Source organism: Apodemus sylvaticus, chromosome 10 (assembly GCF_947179515.1).
Source record: "Apodemus sylvaticus chromosome 10, mApoSyl1.1, whole genome shotgun sequence".
NCBI classification, from domain to species: domain Eukaryota; kingdom Metazoa; phylum Chordata; class Mammalia; order Rodentia; family Muridae; genus Apodemus; species Apodemus sylvaticus.
The window spans coordinates 51,469,125-51,495,187 of record NC_067481.1 but is presented as its reverse complement, the minus strand read 5'-3'; the positions used below and the strand labels follow the sequence as shown (position 1 = coordinate 51,495,187).

At 48.0% G+C, this 26,063-nt stretch overlaps 1 protein-coding gene and 1 long non-coding RNA gene across 3 annotated transcripts in view; both read left to right on the top strand.

Moving 5' to 3' along the window:
- Positions 1–8,240, top strand: part of Zzef1 (zinc finger ZZ-type and EF-hand domain containing 1) — a 125,611-nt gene extending 117,371 nt beyond the window's left edge. For both annotated transcript variants that reach the window (XM_052194389.1, XM_052194388.1), the window contains exons 53-55: positions 3,590–3,743; positions 4,391–4,462; positions 5,864–8,240. In XM_052194389.1, coding sequence (XP_052050349.1) covers positions 3,590–3,743; positions 4,391–4,462; positions 5,864–5,944 — 307 coding nt within the window. In that variant the 3' untranslated portion in view covers positions 5,945–8,240. The remainder of the gene's footprint in view (positions 1–3,589; positions 3,744–4,390; positions 4,463–5,863) is intronic.
- A 13,754-nt stretch (positions 8,241–21,994) lies between these two features.
- LOC127695324 (uncharacterized) lies at positions 21,995–25,372 on the top strand. Its single transcript, XR_007979964.1, has 3 exons — positions 21,995–22,834; positions 23,160–23,389; positions 25,110–25,372. It is a non-coding gene; the product is annotated as an uncharacterized LOC127695324 (long non-coding RNA).
- The last annotated feature ends 691 nt before the right edge of the window (positions 25,373–26,063 follow it).

The window sequence follows — 26,063 nt, the reverse complement described above, 5'->3', positions numbered from 1 at the left end:
TTCAGAGATCAGTCTGTGGGCAGCACTGGCTGCACTGAGCATCTTAACCCTGATCGCTGATCTTCTAATGATTTATAAATCTTTTTACCCACAGAGTACCTATCCATGTTTATATTGGCATGTTAATTTCTACATGGACAAAAAAGATCAGGCTCATCCTCAGCTACATATGAGATTAGGGGTGAACCAGGATACATGAAACCCTGTCTCAAAAGGGGGTGGTGGATGGAGAGATGGTGCAGGCTATACAGTGTCTACACAAGCATAAGGACCCGAGTTCGGGTCTTCAGCACTTGGGGAAGGAGAGTAGCAACAAGTAGGTACCTGGAACTCAAGGACCAACCAGCCTAGATGACCCACCGAGGTCTGAACTTGTCTCCAAAAAAAAAAAAAGGTTCATGCGGCCAGGAGAGATGGCTCGGCAGTCGAGAGCACTTGTTGCTCTTGCAGAGAACTTAGCTTCAAGATCTAGCACCCACAAGGTAGTTCTTCCTCCATAACTGCAATTTCAGTTCCAGGGATCCAAGGCCACCAGGCATACACATGACTGCACATACACCCAGACAAAATAATTACACACGAAAGGAATGCATCTAATAAAAAAAATAATATAAGGTGCAGAGTGACTGAGAAAGACCCCTGATGTTGACCTCTGGCCCCCACATGCACACTCATAGCATCTATACACACATGCACATGAATACATACATAGACCATACACAAAGCCGTAAAAATGTATTTCAGGCTGGTGTGATGCCGTATGCCTTTAATCCCATCAGGGAGCAGTTGTATCTCTGTGGGTTGGAGACCATCCTGGTCTACATAACGAATTCCAGGCCAGCCAGTGCTATGTAGTGAATTTCTGTTTCAAACTGAAAAAGGAAAAACTTTTTTCTGTGTCCCCATCTCCCTTATATGCATATCTGGGCCCTGTTGTTCATACTCCCAACCTATACCATGGCCAGTGAAATTTTTTTTTATGATGCTGGGACTTGAACCCATGGCCTTCCACATGGTAGGCAAGAACTCTACCACTGAGCCACATACACCCCCAGCCTCCTAATAGCTCCAGACATCAGTTTGAGGGAAATCAAATTCCATAGAATGTTGATCCTCTAATCCACAGTCATTTTCTCTTCTTCCATTGTATCTTGAATCTACATTCTTGAAATCATTTATACATTTCTGTAGACAATTCATACAGGATTTGTTTGGTGTATTCATAGGTATTTAATGTTTTTATGCTGTTATAATTTTTATTTAAAATTTGTGCTGGTTATGATGGTCTATGCCTAAAAATCTCAACACCCAAAAGGACAGCCTGGGCTACATTGGTAAGACTGTCTCAAACTTTTGTTTTGCTGCTGTGTCACTTTGGTCTGTTCCCGGATATCCGACATCTCCTCTGAGTGAGTGTGTGGATTAGACCACACTAAGTCTGTGATGGTGAGTTTTAGTTCTCCCTCACAGGAGCAGAGTTTGGCCTTTTTCTCTGACAGGACTTCTGCTACAGTGTTGAATAGAAGTAGGAATGTGGCGGTGGCTTCCCAGTTCTCATCTCAGGAGAAAAAACTGTGGTTTCTATGCTGTAGACATAGTAGCCATGCGTCCCACCCATAGCCCTGAGCATAGGAGCTGCTCTTCCCTGCATTTTTTTGGTATGTGGACAAAATACACACATTGTATGAGTCAGTGAGAGGAGATGATATTCAAAGGATAAAGGGATATGAAGATAGTTTTGTTTTGTTTTTTTTTAATTAAAGGAATCTTTAAGTCAAGAGAAAGTGATGCATCATTCACTGTCAGTCCCTAGGCTGGCAGCAGAGGGTGAGAGAGGGCTTGGGGGGTGCTTGCTGTTAGGACCACATCCCCATGTACAGACATTGTATGTCATTTAGCTCCAAATGAGCTCCCAGTAGAGACCCTGGATGATACACTCTATAAGCAATGTCACACTGCAAAGGGCTGGCAGGCCCTTCTGGCTCTGGGGCAATGTCTTTCCACAGTTTTCTAGCTTTTGCCAGTCTTCTTTCCAGGAACGACTCCTGAACCTAGGGGTACTCTCAAATACCCCGCTCTGGCCCTTCCATGCCAACATGACCCCCTGTATCCCTCCATTATGAACCTGGAGGAAGACCTGGGGGTGATGATGGTGGGGAACATACAACCTACTCCCCAGTGCCTGGTCACACGGCTCAGGCTCCTTGGAGAGTTAAAGACTTCCTGGCCTGAGTACAATAGAAGCCACAGTAGAGAACCAGTCTCAGGCGGGCAGCCCTGCAGGTGTCTTCAACAAGCCCCACTCCTGTAATTCTATCTCTTTACTTGATGAGCATGTGCTCCTTTGGGGGAAATGATGGACGCTAAGACAGCACTGGAGGGGGAGACTCTTTCAAGTTACAAAAGAGAAGGCAGAATCACTGCATGTGTGTATGTGGACACATGTTTATCCTGTAGTGAGCTCAGAGTATTGTGGATTTCCTAATTTTTCCTTCTGAGAGGTTTTGACCTGGGATCCACAGCCCCATCCACTGCAAGTTCAGAAGCTGGGGGTTCTCAGCACACAGGTCTGAGGAGATTTAGGCCTTCTCCTGGAGGCAGGATTTCAGGTCCAGCAAGCTTGCAAGTATATTTTCTTTTTTATAATTGTATCTTTGAAAGATTCAAGTGTATTTTCCTTCCTTCCTTCCTTTCTTTTTTTTAAAGACAGGGTTTCTCTATGTAGTTCCACTGTCCTGGAACAAATTCTGTAGACCAGGCTCACCTCAAACTCACAAAGATCCACTTGCCTCCACCTTCTGAGTGGGTGGGAATAAAGGTAGAAAGTGTCACCACCTGGTACAAGTATATTTTCTATTTTATGACTGAATATCAAAATAATCTTTGTCTTCCTTGCCCATTCAGTAGCTCTTCATTTTTTTAATTTGTTTTATTTTATTTGTGATGTGTTATACCTTGATTTTTCCACTTAATATTTAGCTTAAGGCTGTATGATAGCTCACACCTGTAATTCCAGTATTTGAGAGGCTGAGGCAGAAGGATTGTGAAGACTTCAAAGACAGCCTAGGGTACCTAGTGAAACAAAATAAGACATTTTTGCCTGGTGGTATTTCAGCTGTCACTAGAAGGTCTTTATAGTGACTATTTTTAAAAACACACAATTAGGGGCAACGAGCTAGCTTACTGGGCTAAGACACTTCCACTGAACCTGATGACCTGAGTTTGATCCACAGAACCCACATGGCAGGAAGGAAGAACCAACTCCCACAGTTTTCCCCTGCTCGACATGTGCATGCTAGGGTACACACCCTCTCACACACACACTACCCCCAATAAGTAAATATATAAATAAATGATAAATAAATGTAAAAACAGTTAAAGAAAAACTGCAGTGACCCCTGTGAGCACACTTCCACCTCTGGATTCTTTAGAGTCATTTTTGGGGTTTGGGTACTGCCCTACTCTTCCTTTACTGTTAGGACTGTGCAACCATTTCAGAGAGAAGTGGGGTGGAAAAGGGAGAGCCTGAGCCGCAGTTTCTTTCTTGGGTGATGTACTTCTCAGTTAACTGCCCCGTGCTTGCCTGCAGTGACCTCTGTGACCTGGGGCTGCTGAGGCCTCTGTGGCAGCTCTTTACTCACATGGAGTACGGCCTGTTTGAGGATGTGACACAGCCTGGCATCCTCCTGCCTCTACACCGAGCCCTCACTGAGCTCTTCTTTGTCACAGAGAACCGTGCCCAGGTAAGGATGTGTCCACCTCTTGCACTGAAGTCTGGGCAGTGAGGATTTTACCTCTGTATGCTTTTACCAGTTCCTGCTCATGACAGGACTAGTTACACCCAAGCCTTCAAGCCTAGGCTATCCAGGCTTCACCGGGAGGCAGACCTGGGCCTGCAGTCCAGCATCCCCAGAATACATACCCATATTCTCAGCCCAGGGAGGAGAGAACCTAGGTCAACTTAGATTGCTTATTTTGTCTGGCCTATAGCCAAAGGGGGCCAGGGACTACCTTAGACTGGCTCTTGACAGCAGGGACTTCTGGAAAAATCAAACAGATATGTTCCTCTTCCTCCTCTTCTTTCTTCTCCTAGGCACAATAGACTCATTGAATTGCCACATGAAAGGGCCTTTCATAAGTCCTTTGCCTGTCTTCCTCAGGAAGACATGATGACAGTACCCTGCCTGGTCACCCTGCAGGCATCAGGGTTAGCTCTGGAACCAGGTCCCTGGTCCTTCCAGCTAGGCTCCCTCATGGCTGTAGAGTGTGTGGTGTCACAGGTGCCTCGTAGTGAGCTTGCTTACCCCTGGAGGCTCCTGTCTGCCTGTGGGTGTCCTCTGTTCAGCCTTCCTGCCTTCTGTCATTCAAGGAGCCCATGCTGTCTTTACAGGAGCTTGGCCTGCTGCAGGAGTACCTGCTGGCCTTAACCACCGAGGACCACCTTCTCCGATGTGCAGCACAGGTACCTCCTCCCTGTCCCCAAAGAGCTGGCCTGTAGGTCATGTTCCTGTGATAGATAACAAATACCCCCTCACTTGCCGGAACTAGGGGTGGGAATGTGAGAGTGGGTGAGTTAGAGTTACATGGCAGGTCCAGAGTTTACAAGAAGCTCGGCTGCAGTTCGGTCTCTTCCTTCTGCTCTCAGAAGGAGCAGGGGCCTCATTCATCACTGTCACTCATATTAAACTGTGGGGTAAGAAGACGCTTGCAAGAATCTGTGTCTCTAAAACCAAAACAGCCAGGCCTTCACTTGACTACTAGTTGGCTGATCTCGGAAGTTTCCATAGATTTAGATTTTGGATATTTTTGGATTTTTTGGAGGTACCTTGCTTCCCTGGCTGGAAAACTCCTCTTCTGACAGCTGTGCTTCTCAATAATAGAGGACCCAAGAAAGCTGTTCATTGTTACCCTGTATACATCAGTATGCAGTGTTAGAGGTTAGACTTACGTGTCTAGATTAGAACAATAGTTAAACATTTATGTATCAATTCAATTTTTAAGACAGTAGTAAACACATTTCATGTTAATGTGTTTTGGGAAAAATCTCTTCAAAACAAAATAATTTTGAGGACAGCAGCCCTAGTTCCATTTTTGCAGACTTCTTTAATGTCTGGGTCAGCAAAAGCTGGACTCTCGTACTCATCCTGGAAAAGGAAGTGTTGTGCCCTAGACCAGAACAGACAGATGGGGGATCTCCACTGCTTTTCCATAGAACTTTACTCATCTGGCATCCTCCTGGGACTCGTCCCGAGCCTAGTCCCTCACAGAAGGCTCTATGTGGACAGTTAGAAGTGTTTTGCTCAGAACTGGGGCTCCCCTACCAAAGCAGGGAAGCTGCTATGGCCCTTGCTTTCTTGATGTGCAGTAACATTTCAATGTGTGGCTGCTTTGGTTCCAGCTTTCTCTCCCGTGGGCTTGACTGGCCCATACATATCTAGTCCCCCTTCCCTGGGACCCTCCCCACAGCTGGCCAGTCTCTTTACTGGTGGTCTGCCTTCTAGACACATCCTTCTGGGACAGCTGCTTTCCCCGCACTGTTCATGAGCTCCCCATGGGTCCCTCTCCTCTAGCACTGGCTCTTTACCTCTTATGTGAACCTCCATGCTTCCCTTCTGTTCCTGTATATGACTCTCCCAGAGCCTGCTTCAGCAGCTAGACCGCTGCCGTGGCCCATGGTTGCTTATTCCCCACCCCAGGGTTTGCCTGTGCCCTTTGCTTTTGTTTTCTTTCTCATTCTGCCTGTGAGCCACTGGGTAAGGGGCACTACCTCTGCTCACCTTGTCACCCTCCAGCAGAGGGACTTGAACTCCAAATGAGGAAGTCAGTGGCTCTTGATGTTGGTGACTGTTCTTTCTCTCCACAGGCCCTGCAGAACATTGCTGCTATCAGCCTGGCCATCAACTACCCAAACAAGGCCACACGCCTCTGGAATGTTGAGTGTTAGCCTCAGTGCGAGATGCATGGACTTGATCATTTGTCTGCAGGGGTTTATAGCAGACCTCCAACCTTGCTCAGGAAACCCCTGCAGCCTCTGCACCCCTGCTCCCATCTGGATACCAAGCAGCCGCCTCATCAAAAAGGCCCGCTGTGCAGGCACCGCAGTGCAGAGTGGCTCAGAAAAAGCCATCAAGAGGCCTTAGGAAAGTTATTTCGAAAATAGAGAACAGAAACCAGTCTCCTCTAGGGGAGTCACAGCACTGAAGGCCTGGATGCAGTCTCTGAAAGGATTCTGTCTCACTGAGCAGGAGCTGCCAGGCTTGCCATTGGGAGAAGATACCATCCACCCAGAGCTGCCTTTGCAGTGAGACTTGCAGCTTGCGGCAGCAGCGGCCCTGTTGGGACACCAGCCCATAACCAACATGAGCACCTCCCAGCCACCTCCAGTTCCCAAGCAATCTTCTTCATGCCACAGCTCAGCTGGCCAATTCACAGTGAGAGCAAGTGCCCTTGGGAGCAGCTGGCAGGTTCTGCTTGTCACCCATGCCATGGCTCTGAGCACACATCTGCATGTCTTCACTTGTTTTAGTATGTTTGGTCTCCCCTCATGTTTTTAGGGAAGAGAACCACACTGACTCCCTGAGAAGTCCCCTAGGGAATGCCTAGGGACAAGCTGGTATGTGTGGAAGTGACAGAACTGGAGGGACACTCCAGCCCCTGCAGTGCCCTCAGAGGAGCCCTTGTTCAGGAGTCAGGACACACCTGATTATACTTCTGCCCCAAGGTCATGGTGATCAGCAACCTACAACCTTGGACCTCTTGCCTGATTAGTTAGCCGTCCCCTATCTAGCAATAACTACATTAGTTCTAGTGAATACTTTCGCATATTTCCTTCTATGGCTTTAGCATTGCCCCGAAATGCTGATGAAATTTTTTCCCCAGAGCCACAGAGTGGATGCTGGGTTGGCATCAGGCCATGGACTGTCGGGAAGAAAGAATCCTGAGGCACCTGCTGTTGAAGGACAGGTATCTGGGCCAGAGGCATGTCCCACCTCACAGGCATAATGCGGAAAAAGACTCCCAGTAGCCAGGCCACACTGGACTTGCCCCTTCGGCTTCTGAAGACCCTTCTGGAGTTGGCAAGGGGCTGATTGGCAGAACCTGCACCTGCAGGTGTGGGAGCATCCTGTGCAAAAGTACTTCCTGCCCAGTCATAGAATTAGGTTATCCGATGAACCCCAGCACACAGGAAAAAATGGCTACAGAATGAGAAGAGATGGGTTATAAACGCATAGAAACAAATGGAGTGACCTATGGTCCACCACCCTGACATCAGAGGGAACTTGGTCCAGGTCCCATGGTGTGGGACATGGTCCCTGCTGGCCCAGAGGAACCTCTTTCTCATCTTTTGCTCTTTGCCAAAGCACCTGCGCTTTGCAAGCTGCCTAAACCCAGAGAAGGCCCCCGCTGCATGCCATTCCCTCCAAGTAGGTCTCAGATGAGAGTCAGAACAAGTCTCGGGGCATGGTGAAGAGGCCTCCCTCACGGTGGCTCAGATCACACAGCAGTGAGAAGATGGGGGAGGAGATGGCACACTCACACCCCTCCACACCTCAGACTGAGTAGAGAGAGCAGATGGGTGGGGCAGGCCAAGGCTGGGGGCCTCCCTTGGGACAGTGGCCCCAACTCTCCTCCCACCCTTCCATCAGGAAGAGCAATTGTAAATAAGCGCTGGACTCCATAGCTCCTCTGCACTCAGTGCTTGCTGTTTTCTCTGCGTGCTTCAGTTTGCCCTTCACACACCACAGCTGCTCTCTGACAGGTTCCCTCCTGACCTGCCACCTGCAGCCCACTGCCTCTGCTTCTCTAGGCCACTGGGTGGCACTGCTGAGCCAGGCCAATGTCTCCTGACCCCAGCAGGGCAGGAGGACCCAAAGGATTTCCATCAAGGCCAATGTCCCCTTGACTCTTAGGAGGCAAGACTGCCTGGACCGAAACAAAACTGGCAGGCATAAGGGGTCGTGGAAACATGTGCCTAATCTATAAAGAAGTCTGTTCCAAATCATATGTATTGTACAGACACTGTTCTAATGAGAGGAGTGACTTATTTTCATCATTGTTTTTAATTTGTTTTCTTACGGGTTTACGATTTTGAATTTTTCTTATTTGGTTGAAAGAAAGAATTTTGATTATATCAGCTGAGTGAGTTCAGCCTGTAAAAAGAATGTTTTAAGTTGTGGATAAGATATGCAAATGAAGAGAAATATATTGTAAAAATTCTATATAAAAAAAGTACAACTCTGTGTGGATTTCTCCCTTTTCTTTTCCTTTTCCTGCCCCCTTACCCCTGTGGAAGGACCTTGCCGAATCCCCAATACTGGCCTGAAACCCACAGTGCCCTGCCCATGTCTCTCATGCCTGGCCCTTCAGTTTCTCTTGTGAGATATACTTTGAAGTGTACACCCAACCAAACAGATGGGACTTCAGAACCTCCTCACTGCCTGCTTGTGGGTGGGAAGGAGTCCAGAAGACCCCCCAGGGCCCGGCCTCTGCTGGTTGGACTGGGAGTCTTGCCCTTCACTGTGGCCATCCAGGGGATTCATCCTTGGGTGGTGCCTTCCTTGGCTGCCATCCTAGTAATCTCATTTCTGTCTGTGGGATGCTTCCTTTCCCATCTCCTCTTGCAGTCAGGGTGGCTGTGAGCCATTTCCTGCCGCAGAGATACTGATACCTGCTAGGAGGCTCTAAAGCAGTGATTCTCAGCCTGTCACGACACCTTTGGAGGCCAAATGATTCTTTCTGCATAGGAAGGATCTATATAGGAGGTCCTACATATCAGATATTTACATTACTATTAATAACTATAGCAAGATATTTATGAAGTAGCAATAAAAATCATTTTATGGTTGAGGGTCACCACAACTTGATGTTGCATTATTAAGAAGGTTGAGATCCACTGTACTATGAGAAGAATTCTTCCTCCCATCAAGCTGACAAAGCACTGGGCTTGGAGACCCTACTGTCGTCTGCTGCCATCCCGTGAAAAGCCAGAGACCAGTGCACAGCTGTTAAAGCAGAAGGTAGGAGTGCGATTCTAACTGCACTGTTTGAGCCCCTACTGAGGACCACCGGGCGGATAGAGGACAGGGTAAGAGTGCTCGTGGTTGGCTGGTCTCTTACCACTTGCCAATGAAAAACTTTTCTGGCCCAAAAAGAGTTTAGGAGCTATTGAGATGGCTCAGTGGGTGAAGGGGCTTGCAGCCTAGCCAGGTAACCATAATTTTAACCCAGAAAGAAGTGAAGAGTCTTAAAAGTTTTCTGCTAGCCAGACAGTGGTAGTGCATGCCTGTAATCCCAGCACTTAGGAGGCAGAAACAGGCAGATTTCTGAGTTAAAGGCCAGCCTGGTCTACAGGACAGCCAGGGCTACATAGAAAAACCTTGTCTCGAAAAAACCAAAAAATAAAAAAATTAAAAAGTTGTCTTCTAACATCCACATACAGCGACATACTAGATAGATAGATAGATGGATAGATAGATAGACAGACAGACAGAATTGTTAAAATATCAGCAGTGTATGAGAAGAGAATATATAAACATTTTCTCAAGTAGAAAGGCCCCTGACAAGGTCCAGTCAAGCACTGGCAGCCATTGGCAAATTCATTCTTTCTTAGGGATGCTTGGCTACTGTATCTTCCCTCAGTTCAAAGGGGATTGAGACTTAACTTTGAAGACACTTTCCAGAATTCAGTGAGCTTTCCTCAGATTTAAGTTAAACTCCAAACTAAATTTGTTTGTGCGGGTATGTGTCCACAAGCACGGCACACTGAATGGTGGAGGCCGTAAAACAACCTAAAAGAATCTCTTCGGGGCAGGCGGTGGTGGCACACACCTTTAATCCCAGCACTTGGGAGGCAGGGGGGGTTGGGGGCAGGCGGATTTCTGAGTTCGAGGTCAGCCAGGGCTACACAGAGAAACCCTGTCTCAAAAAACCAAAAAAAAAAAAAAAAAAAAGAATCTCTTCACCCTCACCAGGGTCCTGAGGAGGAAACTCAGGTTGGCGGGTTTGGCAGTGAGGGCCTTTACCTGCCAAGCTGTCCTGCCGGCCCCAAACTAGTTAAATTTAAAAGGAGAATTCACTAGCCTATAAAACTGAGATAACTAAGGATGGCATCTGACTCTGGGCAAAGTAAAATTCCATGTCTTGAAGGTGTGTGGTCAGTCTGCCTGTCTCTCCTTGCCTCTCCTAATCTTCCTGCTCCCTGTGAAGAGCCTCTCTGTGCCATTCATGGGAGGCTTCCCTATGCTGTTGGCCACAATTTGCCTTCATGTTTAAAAGGCTACTTGGGAGACTCATGTCCTTATGGGCTGTCATCTCAGAACTGCTGAGCAACCTGTATCCATGACAACTAGGCAGATGCCATGCCTGGGAAATCCCCACATCGCCACTGTGAGTCCTGTCAACACAGCTGCTCAGCCACTGCACCAGGTGAGACACCCTAAAATATAGTGGTGAGACTGTTCATTAGGACACAAGTTCCCAGCAGAAGTGAAGAGTCAGCTGACTAAAATTCCTTTTACATTTTAAATTTAATTTAAAGTTGACACATTGTCCATTTTAATCAGGTATAATGTGATGTTCATATGTTGTCTTGCTTGCAGTATTACATATTTAACCCATGGCTTCCCACATACTAAACAATCACCTGACCACTGAGATTTCTAGAGTTTTTTATTTTAAGGTCTAAGTTCTCCAGGATGGTCTTGAGCTTGCAAACCTCCTGTCTCAGGCTCCCAAATAGTGAAGAGTATTGCAGCCCTGCCTGCCCAGGTCCCACTCACTACTCATTGTGTTGGAAACATTCAGAAACCTCTGTAGGGAGTATAGCTCAGGAGTAGAGCAAGTGCTTAGTCCTCATGATCTAGTTCCCCCCCCCCCAAGGTCTATACAATTGTAGCCATCTTGAAATAGGTGTCAGCCATTGCACTCTGTACTAGTGAACTTTAGAAGGTTTTCATTAACTCCACCTTTCTAGACATACATGGAGTGCTTGGAAGTGCCAGAAGAGGGCATCAGATCCCCTAGAACAGCATTACAGAGCTGTGAGCCAGCATGTGGGCACTAGGAACCCAACCCTGGTCCTCCACAAGAATGGCCAGTGGGCCACCACGCCCAGCTTGATCTGCCTTCTTCAGCTCAGCCTTGCCTCCTGATGTTCCCCACCACATCCCCAAACAGTCTCTCCAGCTGGGAATCTGGCCTGTGGAGGACAGTTCATACTCAGACCATTCCTGACGTTCAGACTTCCTTAGCCACCAAAGGCTCATGCCCGTCTCCTCATGCAAAATGTCCTTAATACATTTCTATGAGTCTCCAAAGTCTCAGCCTTTCCAGTGTTACTCAAAAACCCAAGTCTAAACATCTTCAAAGATTAAAGACAAGGGGCTGGAGAGATGACTCAGTGGTTAAGAGCACTCACTGCTCTTCCAGAGGTCCTGAGTTCAAATCCCGGCAACCACATGGTGTTGCACAACCGTCTGTAATGAGATCTGATGCCCTCTTCTGGTGTGTCTGAAGACAGCTACATATTATTTATAATAATAAATAAATCTTTGGGCCGGAGCAAGCAGGGACTGAACAAGCAAGGTTGACTGAGTAAGCAGGGCTGAGCAGGTCCGACTGGACAGACTCCACACTCTGCATCTCCCGTGTCTAATATCAAAGCCGTTTTCAGATCGATGACTCCTTTTTCATTTTTGTTGACTGCAACAAACTTCTTTCTCCTGGGCTGGTTCCACTCCGTTAGCAGCTTCCCTTGGCTAGTGTCCCATTGCTCTGGCATCTTTGACATCTTGGGGTTCTCCAAGTGAACGTCAACGTTACAGCTTCTTATTCCAATGCCTGGGATCTAGGCATGATCGTCTGGGCTCCTCACAGGGCTCAGGTCACTTCTCCAGCTCTGCCCTCTGTAGCTCTGGTTGACCTCACTCCACTGCCATTGCTGTTCTTGGCGATCATTCCATAGTACTGGAACCTCCATTACACTAGGGTCTTTTGGTGCAACTAGGCTTAATCAATAGCCTCTCATAGGTTTTCTTGATAGTGTCAAACCTCAACTCTTTTGCATGGCCCCTTCAGTCCTAGGCCATCAACTGCAATTCAGGCTGCACCTTCACCAGTGGCCTTCCATGGCCTTACACAGTGCCAAGCCTCAGCTGTACTCCATAACACCTTCATGTCTTCAAAATCAGTACCACCTAGATGATTATTACACATTACTAAGTCCAACTGCAGCAAGTGGTGCAACCTTGGCTCTCTCAGGAACAGCTTCTTTGTGCTCTCAGAAAACACTTCCCAGAAAATGTCACCTCAATGATGCTGGTCTCTTCTTAATCACCACTAATTCCATAGCTCTGGCTAACTAGCACCAATTGTCCCAGTAGTCCCTTCTATTTTTCACTCTAAAGCCAGTGCCACATGTCCAAAGCTGCTGAGTTCTGCTACTTACAGGAGCTGAAACATGGCCCCCTTGTTCTGTTCTCCCTCACTGCCTAAGCTTGGCTGTCCTGAATCTTGTGTTCTGTAGACTGACCTTGAACTCAGAGATCTGCATGCCTGTCTCCTGGGATTAAAGCTGTGTACCACCATGCCTGGACCTAAATTTAACTGGGTAAGATCTTGCCCTAAAGTCCCACTCCCTTAACCTGTTGTGTTCTAGAACATAGGATTCAGCTCCATTCTACTTCCTGGTTCCCCTTTAATACTTAAACCATACATTTTGTATTTTTCCTTTCTCAGTTTTTTCCTTTTCATTAAAATTTTGTCTTCCAGCCTCAGGATCAGGTTCACAGAGGTGCCCTCCAATTCTGGATTGTAGTTCATTTTAGATATAGTCAAGTTGACAACCACGAATGGCCATTACAATGCCATCCTATTTGTTTGTTTAATGTATGTGAGTACACTGTCACTGTCTTCAGACACACCAGAAGAGGGCATTGGATCCAATTACAGATGGTTGTGAGCCACCATGTGGTTGCTGGGAATTGAACTCAAGACAGTCAGTGCTCTTAACAGCTGAGCCATCTCTCCAGCCATACACTGCCATCCTTGGAGAAATAAACTATAACAAATACCATGAGCCAGGCAGTAGTGGCCTCACATCTTTAATGCCAGCACTTGGGGGGCAGAAGCAGGTGGGTATCCCTGAGTTCAAGGCCAATCTGCTCTACCAAGCAAGTTCTAGGACAGCCAGGTCTGTACAGAAAAACCCTGTCTTGAAAAATCAAAAGAAAGAAAGGAACAAGGAAGACTGGCTATGAGCAATTAACTATATGATAAGAAAGTAGAAAATATATAAAATGGGCAAAAATTTAAAAGACAGTTATTAAACTGACTGGGAAAGAAATAGGAGTCTATATCAATCTACAGCAAGCAAAGAGATTGAAATAGTCATCCAATCACAGCAGACCTAACCACATAACAGCAGCAGGGGGTTCTAACAGACTAATAAGAGAAAGTTGACACCACAGCTTCAGTCTCTGCCAAAAGCAGGAGAACTGGAGAGTGGCATTTCCCACTTAGCCTCCTTAGGTCAACGTTAGATACCCAAGCCAGAAATCCCCATAAGTAAAACAAACAAAACAAAAACAAAAAACTGCAGACCACACCTCCGTGTATGTGGTTACTAAAATCCCAGCAAACTAGGTCTAAAATTCTACCCTCAGACCAAGGCTGGTGAGATTCGCCACAGGAATTCAAGGTAGGCTCAGTATCTACTCAGTCAGTCCTGTTCTAACACACCGAATCAGCACAGCAAGAACAAAAACCCAGTTCCTCTCAAAAGATGCAGACCATGCCAAACTCTTTTATGCTAAAGTCAGCAAGAAGGAGCAGAGGGCAGGTCCTCAACCTGATGCAGGGATCTAGGAAAACCCACCAACACTTCACTGACTGAAAAAAAAATGGTAGAAAATAGATATTTTCCTAAATCGGCAGCAGCTGCAACAGCTATAAATCCATCCTTCTACCCAGCATTGCACAGAAGGGTCCTGCCAGGAGAGCTAGACATGAAACCAACAGCCTGTAGCTCCCAGTTTAGAAAAGAAGAAGTAAACGGATCTGTTTACAAACCAACAATGACAACAAAAACCCGAGTAAAATACAAGTGAATTCATCTGAATTGCAGGACACAACGTTAAAGATCTAGCAGAAGTGAGCATGCGCGCTTGGCACATCTTCACTGGGAGGGGCCACGGCAGCAGGAGTGTGAAGCCAGCTGGGCACCGTACTGTAACTCTATCTCAAAACAATAACACCCCCGCCCCCCCACACACACCCACATAACACTGAGGAGTAAATTATCAGAAGAAGGGCAAACCTCATAGTGTGAAAACACACAGTGCAACAGAAAGAAACGGACGTACGAAGGGCCATGAGCACTGACCATGGGCGTTTGTTAGAACATTGTCACTCTGCACTTGAACCTACACAGGGAACGCTCACTCAAGGGCTTCTTGGTGCTCCGGAGTCACTGTTTATCTCAGTTCCTGTCAAGCAGGAATCCCCACAGTTTAGCTGCTTCCTGAAGCTCGAGGTCTCACGTGGGTTCCAGGCATCTCAAGCTCTGACCAAAGCAAAAAGAGCCACTGGCCGCTGCATGCGATTGATTGGCAGGCTTTGTTTCCTTGCAGGCTGTTAGCCTGAAGCCCTCAGGTCTTTCCTATGTCGCCAGATTATTCCCCCAATCCATTCACAGCATAGGAGTTTGCCTGCCCCAGCAGAGCCAGTCAAGAGCGAGCCATGGCCTTGGTTCTGTTTTGTTTTATTTTGAGACAGGGTCTCACTCTGCAGCTCTGACTGGCCTGGGACTCACTCTGTAGTCCAGACCTGCTTAGAACTCAGAGATCTGCCTCTACCTCTCAAGTGTACACAGCTCATTAAAGGTGTGTACCACCACGCTGGCAAATGTTTCTACAAGGTGTTTTGTTTGGTTTTGTCTTTGCTACAGCGTTTCTATAACCCAGTCTTAGCAGACCCTTGCTCCTCTCTAGCCCCACCTCTCCCCTAAGCGAGGGGAAGGGATTGCAAATATCTTGAATTCTGGGAAGCAGGGATCACAGGCCACCCTGGAGGCTGATGTTGATGACACACCTGTTATTCCCCTCCTCACAACCAGGGTGACAAGATCCACTGATGCCGGCATTTGCCCTGTCAGCATCTTCTTATTCTTATTGAGCTGAAGTTTCCACATACACACAGGTAATGGGCCACTTAACCAAAGAGTAGTTGAATGGATAGCTTTACACACACGCACACACACACACACACACACACACACACACACACGCTGTTACACTTCTGCTTCTTGTATGTGTGCATTTGTATTCTGTGTATGCACACATGCCATGACACGCAACCAGAGGACATTTTCTAGGAGCTGATTCTTTCCTTCCACTATGGTCTCAGGGATAGAACTTGCATCACCCAGGCTTGGCAGCAAGCACCTTCACACACTGAGCCACTTACTGGCCCTGAAACCACTTTTTAAATTAAATTATATGTTTTATAGTGATGAACACACCAGGGGCATCACACACAATGAATGTCACTCTACCACTGAGCTACATCCTATCCCTAAAAATGTTGATTTCTGAGCACACAGTGAAAATGCCTGGTAGTAGGTAAGAAGGTGTGGGGTGCTTTGTAATTTGATATTTGTTTGCTTGCTTTGCTGTTTTGAGATCTAATGTCAAGAGAATATGAACCCACTCCAAAAGACCACATTAATCCTTTTATGAGGATGGATCCTTCTCCAGCCTCTTACACTACACGCTGAGGACCAAGCCTCCTCGTGAATCCTGCGGGGGGGGGGGGGGGGGGAGTCACACTGGAACCACATCACATGTGTGACATTTTGCTCAACACAGAGTACTAACACACTTCATCTAGTATTTAATGTGGCTATTTTCTGAGTTTTCTGCATCTCAGTACCATGAACAGTTATTCCACGGATAAATCCCTGTTGGGGGAAGGGTGGTGTAAAGGACTTGCCCCTCTAAGGATCTGACACCTGGCCAGTGCCACTCCAGGGAGGGGACAGGACACCCAGCTCCTTCCTGCTGCCCAGCTGGTGCTTGGCGAGCCTCGCCCACTGTGTTTGACTCTGTCCTGTTTTTCCATCCTCACCAATCTGGTCAGTGAGCATTTATATCTTCTTAGTTTTTGTGTCCTCTGGTTTCTACATGCGCATCATGGCATGTGTGCATACACAGAATACAAATGCACACATATAAGAAGCAGAAGTGTAACAGCATGTGTGTGTGTGTGTGTGTGTGTGTGTGTGTGCGCGCGCGTGTGTGTAAAGCTATCCATTCAACTACTCTTTGGTTAAGTGGTCCATTACTTGTGTATATGTGGAACCTTCAGCTCAATGTTTCCTTGATTATTTATGCAAATGAGCATTCATCACCTGCTTAGGGGTGGCTTGTGTTTTCCCTTGGGGAATTGTTGGCATCTGGCTCTCTTTCCCTCCCCCACCTGCAGGCTGATTCTAATCTTATTGATCTGTACGGGCTCTTTTACACTTATGAAAAGCAAGCCTGCTGTGTATGTAGCAAATGTCTCTTCCATTTTGCCCTCTGTCTTTTATTCATTATTTTAGAAAGCATTTTTTTTCATAGAAATTTCAATTCTGAAAATAGCATTTGCTTGCAGTGAGTTCACACCACACAGACGGATAAGAGCGAAACACAAAGGCCTTCCTTCCTGCCTTCATAGACTTTCCTCAGAACGGCCACTGGAGTCAGGGACGATGGTCCATGCCTACGATCCGAGGCAGAAGCAGGACGGGGGAAGCCCGGGGCCAATCGAGGCCACCCACTGCCTTTAGTGAGCACATTAGTGAGCACAAGACAGAGGCTGGATCGAGCAAATGTGACTCCGAGTTCCTTTCCCATCTGCCCCACGTGCTTACACCAAGCACTGAAGCAGCAAAATCCCGTCGCCTACCACAGCGGACTCCTCCCATCGCCTACCTACCACAGCGGACTCCGGAACTGTGAACTAGTATGAACCTCTTTTCTTTATAAATTACCAGTCTCAGATATTCTGTAATAGCAACAGAAAATGGACTAAGACAGTGTGCACCTATTGAAATGGGGAAAAGCCCACCGACCCCCTACAGAGTCTAAAAAATCTATAAGGAATGTCCACATTCTGACCTGGGGTAAGAGGAAAATAGGCTAAACCTGAGAAAACATGCAATAACAGTTAGCATCAGTTATTCCTGGTGATGAGTGAGATTATGGACGTTTTATTCTTTTTTACTTATCTGCATTTAAAACTTTTCTATAGTGAATGTGTAGTGTTTATAGTAATAAAAGAGAAATAAAAAGGGTTCTTTCTGTTTTTTTTTTTTTTTTAACTTTCTATTGTGAGAGTTGCCTTTTTCAAGTTTTGTTTTTGCATTTGTCCAGTCCAGGATTTGGCTCTCTGCACTGCAGGCCGGACTATGTGGCCATTTCCTGCTGGAAGGGTTGTTTTTCTCCAGGTTGCCTGAGAGGCTGAAGATTTGGAACAAACAGGAGCTGCCCACTTCTTACCCGGGCAGCCCCCTGGGTCTGAGTCACACGCTGCCCTGGATTCCCAGCCTCAAGCGCTCACCCTGAGGTCCATGCAGGCCTCGTGCGGCACTCAGAGCTGAGCGGAGCCTCCAGGCCTATGCACGTGAGAGGCCATTTCTGAGGAGGAGCTACAGGGACGAGTCCACAGGCCCACAAGAGCCTACGGCCAGAGGGCACCAACAGTTTCTCTTCTATACCATCAGCCTTTCTGACAGTTGCATGAGTTAAGATTGCCTCATTTTTGCTCAAGAAATGTCAGAGCATCTCATCGGGTTTCGCTCCTTTACCACCACCAAGATCTAACTAATGGTGCTTGGAGCCAGGCCTCCTGGGAGGGCCACAGGTGACCCCTGCTCGGCTGTGAAGAATGGGAGTGTTGCTCAGCCAGCTCCTGACTCCTCTTCCTAGCTGGATTGGGCACAGAGTGAGCTGTAGTTCCCAGCCAGGCCAACCCGTGAACCAGTCTCGCTGATCTTTCCCTGTGCAAAGTCCCCACAGACTTTCTAAGGGGGCCCGTGCAAACCTCTCACTGTGAGAAGAACAAGCTGCGGGACTTAATTCCCTGGAAACGCTTCCAAACCCCTTAATGCTTCTTCTTGTGGACTAACACTCACGGAGCTTTTGCCTCCTCTCCAAGTACTACAATGTTTAAAGAATGTTTCTGGGGCTGGAGAGATGGCTCAGTGGTTAAGAGCACTGACCGCTGTTCCGAAGATCCTGAGTTCAAATCCCAGCTCACAACCATCCATAATGAAATCTGATGCCCTTTCCTGGTGTGTCTAAAGACAGCTACAGTATACTTACATATAATATATATATATATTTTATGTATATATATATATTTTAAAAAAGAATTTTTTTTCTCAAGTCTTGTCATGGTGCACACCTGTAATCCCAGCACTAGGAAGGAAAGAAGCTCCAAGGTCTATGTATAATGTCTATGTATATGTATAATGCATAATGTATATGTATATATGTATTATGTATAATATATTATGTGTGTGTGCATATGTATATGTGTGTATGTATGTATATATATGTGTGTGTGTGTGTGTGTGTGTGTATAGATACATAGATGCCTTTTCCTAGAACTAGAAACTGGATTCTTATCAAATACATGAATTGTAGATGTTGTCTCCCATTCTGGGCCTGTCTTTTTTTTTTAATTTTTATTTATTTATTTATTTATTTATTTTTGGTTTTTCGAGACAAGGTTTCTCTGTGTAGCCCTGGCTGTCCTGGAACTCACTATGTAGACCAAGCTGGCCTTGAACTCAGAAATCCGCCTACCTCTGCCTCCTAGAGTGTTGGGACTACAGGCGTGCGCCATGACCGCCCAGCATGCCTTTCTTTTTTTAAGATTTATTTATTAATTTTATGCATGTGAGTACACTGTCACTGTCTTCAGAGAGCATCGGATCCCATTACAGACAGTTGTGAGCCACCATGTGGTTGCTGGGAATTGAACTCAGGACCTCTGAAAGAGCAGTCCCCTGAGCCACCTCTCCAGTCCAATAATGTCTTCTGAGTCACAGAAACTTTTAGAGTAATTTCAGTTTATTTAGTCTTTCATTTATGGCACCTGGCTTCTGTGTCCTTCGAAACCATCGTCAAGGTGAAGGTCATGGAGAGCTACTTCCATGGCTCTGGGGAAAAGCAATACGCTGAGACTGGAGCTGCCAAAGCAAGAGGGGAAAGAAACGAGGACAGGCAGTCTGGCTGAGAGCTCTGCACACGACCCCTCAGTGGTCACAAGCATCACTCCCCCAAGGACCCAGAGCCTGGAAGTGGGGTGAGGCAGAAACAGGAGGACCCAGGGCCCCCTCACACACTCCTGAATGACTGACCCTCAGGGACAGTGACCCCCCCAAAGGGTGACAGCGACTGGCTGCCTGGTCTCAATTTGCTATCTGTACCTCTGAGCCTCTGACAAATTGTCAGGATGCGCGTCTCCCACAGTCTGCATGGCAAAGTCCTGCTGCTCTCAGGTGCCCAGGGGACTCTAGGAGCAGCGGGCGGGTGGGCGTGCGTCTGCGGTGCTTGCTGACTGATGGTATCTAGCTGTTGGTGCATTTAGGTTTCTCACTGTGAGACGCATGCACTTGTGAGAGAGACCAGCGAAGCTCTGGATTCACACAGTGCCTTTAATCCCGCCTCTGTTCCCACTGCAGGACCGGAAGCTGAGGGCAAAGGCCACACTATTGCTTTGACCTGAACGCGGCCAGGCTGTGCTTGGCTTGCAGCCGGTTTGGTCAGGAAACACTTGTTGCTGGGAGCCCCAGACCCTTTGTGTCTGGGTTGCCAGGGCAAGGGCTTCCAGGAGTACCTCTCTGGGTCTGAGTGCCTTCAGCAGGACTGACATCTGCGTCTCACTCATTCTACAGTCCCAGGGCGTCCTAGAAAGGAAGTCCATTTTCATGCACTTTTTTTCCAGGTTTGGAACCCCAGCAGCCTGCTTGATCCCATAGCAGACTCAGGTTGAAGCTGAGGGGCCATGGGGACCCAAGGTTGCTTGCTTCTGGCCCTGAGCTAGAGAGTCACATCCACTGTTTGGCTGGGGTGTGGCCTTTGTGTACCTCTGTGGGGAGAAAGCTGGAACTGCGTTCTCAACAGCCACCTGTGAGAAAAATCACAGGCAGAGAGCAGAGTGAACAGAGCCCAGGGGCAAGGCCGCCAACAGCAGTAGGGCTGCAGCTTCCAGGCTAGTGGGGGAAGCCAGGACTGGGAGGAAGACTCTGCCAGCACTGAATTAGGAGGCTCTGGGCTTGTCCAAGGTCAGAAGTCCACTGCATTCCCCAGGATTAATCAGCAAAGCAGGGCCAGAGCTAAGGGTAATGCTCTTTAGCATCTCTGAAACCTTTCTTTCTTTCTTTCTTTTTCTTTCTTTCTTTCTTTCTCTCTCTCTCTCTCTCTCTCTCTCTCTCTCTCTCTCTCTCTCTCTCTCTCTCTCTCTCTCTCTCTCTTTCTTTTGGTTTTTTGGATTTTGGTTTTTTCGAGACAGGGTTTCTCTGTGTAGCCCTGGCTGTCCTGGAACTCACTCTGTAGACCAGGCTGGCCTGGAACTCAGAAATCCGCCTGCCTCTGCCTCCCAGAGTGCTGGGATTACAGGCAATCACCACCACCACCCGGTCGAAACATTTCTTTCTTTAAAAAAAAAAAAAAGGTTTATTTATTTATGTCTGTGCATCATGTGTATGTATGCAATGCCTATGGAGACCAGAAGATGGCGCTGGATGCCCTGGAGCTATGCACTACTATGTGGGTGCTGGGAATTGAATCTGGGTCCTCTGAAAGAGCAGCCAGTGTTCTTAAGCCGTGGGCTATCTCTCCAGTCCAGTATTTCTTTTCAAATTATCATTCTGAGAGCAGCCGTCATCCTTCCTCTTTTAGACTCCGACCTTGGCTGATGCCCAAAGTAAAAAGCAATCATCAGCTCCCAGATGAAACTGTGGTTGTTCAAGTGCTGCTTCCTGACATAAGCACGTGTAAACCCCTCAGAGTTCCCCAGGAAGATGTTAGAACCTGGAAAACACTGGCACACAAGGAATGGGCACAGGGGAGGAACGAGAGCAGAGAGGGGTTAGCACAGCGGAGGCATCAGAACCAGAAAGACCGGGAGGAAGGCTTAGGACGCTACCTATAGTAGGGCCTGCGGTCAAGGACAGCCTTGTGGGGACAGGGCTGAGGACAAAAGTGTACCGAGAACAGAGCGGGAGGCCAGAGAGGCAAGCTGCAGGTTGATTACACTTCTTTGTGTGAGGCGTTAGCCACACTCCTTTGAAAGTGGTAGGCCCCCTGAGCAACCCCAGGACTCGTGAATGACATCAGCTTGCTGTCAGGAAGCTCCCACTTCCTGTTTCTAAGAATAAAGGTAAACAATGTGGCCTGAAGGATCTCCTGGCAGCTTAGACCCTGCAAGCCTCAGCTGCTGGGACTTTGAGTTGAGTCTCCTGGCTGTTAAAGCCCTTTGTAGCTGTTGATGCTCCTTGGGGTTTGGGCTGGGCACACAGGGACCTCCTCCCCTCCTCTCTAGGCTGTCCCAACTGCTGGGAAAGAGCTGAACTCTCTTCTTGACCTGGCATCCTCAGCCAACAGTGGTAGCCACCATGTTCCTGCCTGCTCAGCAGCCCTTCCTCAGCTCCTGAACCTTAGCTGTCTATTGGGAGCCCCGCCTCTGGTTTCAAAGAACAGCCGCCCTGTACTAGCCGGAGGAGGGAGGGGCATCAACCCCATACCTGGAAAGCCTGGTGGCTCTTGGTTAAAGGCTGGTGGGGCTGGAGAGTTGACTCAGAGGTTAAGACCACCGGCTGCTCTTCCAGAGGTCCTGAGTTCAAATCCCAGCAACAACATGGTGGCTCACAACCATCCGTAATGAGATCTGACGCCCTCTTCTGGTGTGTCTGAAAACAACAACTATGTACTCAAAAAAATCTTTAAAAAAAAAAGTTGGCAAAGAGAATCTCTGAGGAGGGGGTCATATTACTATCTGGCAGCCATTTTGTCAGAGAGAGAGAGACAGAGAGAAAGACAGAGATTGATTCTTGCAGGCATTCTCTGAGAACTTGTCATTGAATCATTACTGAAGCAATGTATATTATTATATTGCTTGTGTATTAGCCAGTTTGATCAGAGTTTCTATCCAGGGAGGATACTCTGGTGGATCCAGGGGCCCCTTCTTCTGGAAGACCACCAGAATGTGGCTTGCTGCTGGCTTGTCATGGAGTCCTTGAGTAACTTGCTCGCAAACACTAAGATGTGATTGAGCTAGGGGAGCCCTGGAGACTGGGTTCTGGAAACTGGAAGCCTGTGGTGTTCTTTGAGGTAGTCAACTGGAGATTTCCTGAGGCCTAACTGAATGAAACTCACAGGACTAGTGTGCCTACCTTGAGGCCCAAAGGGACAGGCATTACCCAGAACCCAGCAATCAGACAGGTTCTGTCCACTCAGCAAATACCAGGAAACAAATGAAGCCTTGTCTCCTGCCCTGATATCCGACTCAGACCCTTGAGCCGCAGCAGTGGGTAGCTTCCCCAGGAAGCCTCCAGTGGACAAAGACTCTTCTTAAAACAGAAGCTTCATCAACTTGGAATGAGCCAAGAGGTCCTGGTTCTGCTTGTACATCCTCAGATACTGCAGTGCAAAAGGGGAAACTGAGGTCTAGAGAGGAGGAGTATTTGTCAGAATTTGCTGTGGCCTGAAGTGTGACTGCACCGGGGATCTGTCTCAGCAAAGCCCACGCCTGAGGCCTGTGGTGGAGAATGGCGGCCGATGGTTAGGTGAGTTGCCCAGATCAGGGCACGAGGATCAGACACACATATATCTGGATATGTGTGTCTGTTCATCACATGCCAGTGTGTCTGTCTCCAGTCAGTATAAAGGATTTGACATCCTGACAAGGATTCTCAGTTCCCAAGGAGCAGGAGGTATTTCAAAAAAGAAGGTGGCCCAAGACAGGCAGGATGTGTTGAGCTGAAGGACACTGAGCACGTGGGGGTCGGGGGTTGGGGCTGTGGCCAGAGCTCACTAGCTCCTCAGATGGCTGGTCAAGGAGGCAGGTTGTTGTGGGGATTACAGCTCTGCATTCTGGATGTGTCCCTTCAGGTCTCCTGCTAGGGAGCATTCTAAATGAGGAGCCAAAACAAGGAGTCTGTGAGTGGAGTCATGGACTTTGGCAGGGGGATGACTGTGAGCATTAGCTCAACTTAGGACACTACTGAGAAGACGCTTCTCCATGGCTGCAGACCTCAGCCCAACATCTGCTTGGCCAGCCAGGCTGAGCGCCCAAGAAACTGCTCCTTAGCCCTGCGGGTACCCACTCCAGAGGGCCACAGGTAGGGCAAGGCAGGGCAGGGCAGGGCAGGGCTGGTACAGCTGCACCTTCCTTAGCCTCTCCGGTGACTCAGTCTTGTTTATCTGAAGAGACAGAAACGCCCCTGGTGGCTTTCTCCTTGATGGCTGGTTCTCCATGTCTGGGTTGCCTGAGGTTGGTTGGCTGGTGTGGTTTGAATCTGAAGAGACACTACTTTGGGAATGTCTGAAAGCTTGGGTGGGGGTGGGAGATGGGGTGGTGGGAGGGGAGAGGGAGGGCATTCTGGAAGAAGTAGATTGCTGAGACTTGGTGTTAGCCTTCTGTCTAAGCTCTGGCCCACAGTTACCTGGCAACAGCCAGGTGTGACTGACCCACTATAAAAGGGGCTGCTTGCCTAGTCCATGTCTCTTGCTCTTCCCCCTCTCCCCATTCCCTTCCCCCCCCTCTCTCCATGTGTTTATGGCCAGCCTCTATTCCTCTTCTCTCTCTCTCTCTCTCTCTCTCTCTCTCTCTCTCTCTCTCTCTCTCTCTGCCTTTCTCTGCCTCTGCTACCCTCTTAATTCCCCTCCCCATGCCCTGAATAAACTCTGTTCTATACTGCTATTCTGTGTGGCTGGTCCCTCAGGGGGAAGAATGCCTCAGCCCGGGCCTGCCGAGGTACCCCTCCCCCACACCTCTATAGGACATAGCCCCCCTCTCTTGATCTTTTTATAAGCACATCACTTGGTCCTTAGTGTATTATTCCTGGCTGCTTCTTGTCATTCTGTTTCCTGGTCTACTGCGATGTGAATGGCGAACGGCCTCTACCACAAACTCCTGCTGCCACATGAACTAAGCTTCCAGGCCCTGCCTTCCCAGCCATGATACACAGAACCATCTGAGGCTGTGAACTAAGCCAAATCCTTCATCCTTCGGGTTGTTCTGTCAGGACCTTTGTGACAACAATGCAAAATACAATGCCAGGCACGGTGGAGCAGGCAAACAGATCTCTGTGAGTTCAAGACCAGCCTTGTCTGCATAGTGAGTTCCAGGACAGCCAGGGCTCCACAGTGAGACCCTGTGTCTTAGTTAGGGTTTCTGCTGCTGTGATGAAACACCATGACCAAAAGCAACCTAGGAAGGAGGAAAGGGTTCCATATAACAGTTAATTATCAAAGGCAGTCAGAACAGGAACCTAAGGAGGGGCGCTGCTTACTGGCTTGTTCTCCATGGCCTGCTCAGCCTACTTTCTTATAGCACCCAAGTCCACCAGCCCAGGGGTGTGCCACTCACAATGGGCTGGGCCCTCCCATTTCAGTCACTAAATAAGAAACTGTCCCACAGGCTTGCCTCCAGCCTCATCCAATGGATGCATTTTCTCAACTGAAGTTTTCTCTTCTTAGATGACTCCAGCTTGTGTCAAGTCAACATAAGACTAGCCAGTTACACCCTGTCTCAGCCGAGAACAAAACACAACAACAACAACAACAACAACAACAACAACAGTAATTGGTAGAGTTAATGATCTAGGTATACAGTTCACAATACAGTGCCCATGGGCTGGACTGTCCAGGCAAGTCCCAGACTTAGTCTTAGTAATTCCCTAGGGCTCATCTTTGAAGCAATGTGGTGGTTTGAATATGCTTGGCCTAGGGAACATCACTATTTGGAAATGTGGCCTTGTTGGAGGCAGTGCATCACTGTGGGCATGGCCGTTAAGACCTTCCTTTGTCCTAGCTGCCTGGAAGGCAGTCTTTTCGTAGCTGCCTTCAGACAAAGACCTAGAATTCTCAGCTCCTCCTGCACCATGCCTGCCTGAATGCTGCTATGTTCCTGCCTTGATGATAAAATGGACGGAACCTCTGAAGCTGTAAGCCAGCCCCAATTAAATGCTGTTCTTATAAGAGTTGCCTTGGTCATGGTGTCTGTTCACAGCAGTGAAACCCTAAGACAGGCAGCATCACACAGATTTAGTAAGAAATGGACCTGACTTGGATCAAAGAAAAAGGAACCAGAACAAGTTCAGTTCAGTAAGACAAAGCATGTATGCACACACACACACACACACACACACACACATACACACACACACATACACACACATACACACACATACACACACACACACACACATACACACACACACACACACACACACTTCCCTGCTTCATCTGGGCTAGAATGTGCCTCGGTGGTAGAGGGAACATTTACATAGCAAGTATGGTGTTCTGGATCCAATCCCCAGCACTATTAAAAAAAAAAAAAAAGATGCATAGGCAGGTGTGTGGGAAGGGGCACAAGTCAGATGGCGACTCCAGGTGGTCTTGGTCCTCTGCGCTCAACTCCATGCTCTCCTCTCTCCAGTGATGCGCCCATTGAGAGCTTGGCAGGCCCCAGCCCCTGACTCTCCAGACCGGTTAACTCTTCTCTTCTCTGTCCCTGGACATCTCATGTCTGCTCACACACAGAGGCAGCATGACTCAGGGTTTCTCCTTTGTCTTGTCCTTGCAGGGCCACCCCTGCAGTAGAGCTCTCTGGTAGGGTCACTCCTGCCTCCACCTCTAAAATTCTGACTCATGCACAGGACCAATGTGCTCCTTCCTCTCACAGTGCTGCAGATTTGGGGCATTAAGCAAAAAATCAGGCCAAAACCAAGTGAGGTGACACATCTGTAACCCCAGCTGGGTGTGGTGACACACCTGCAACCCCAGCCTTTT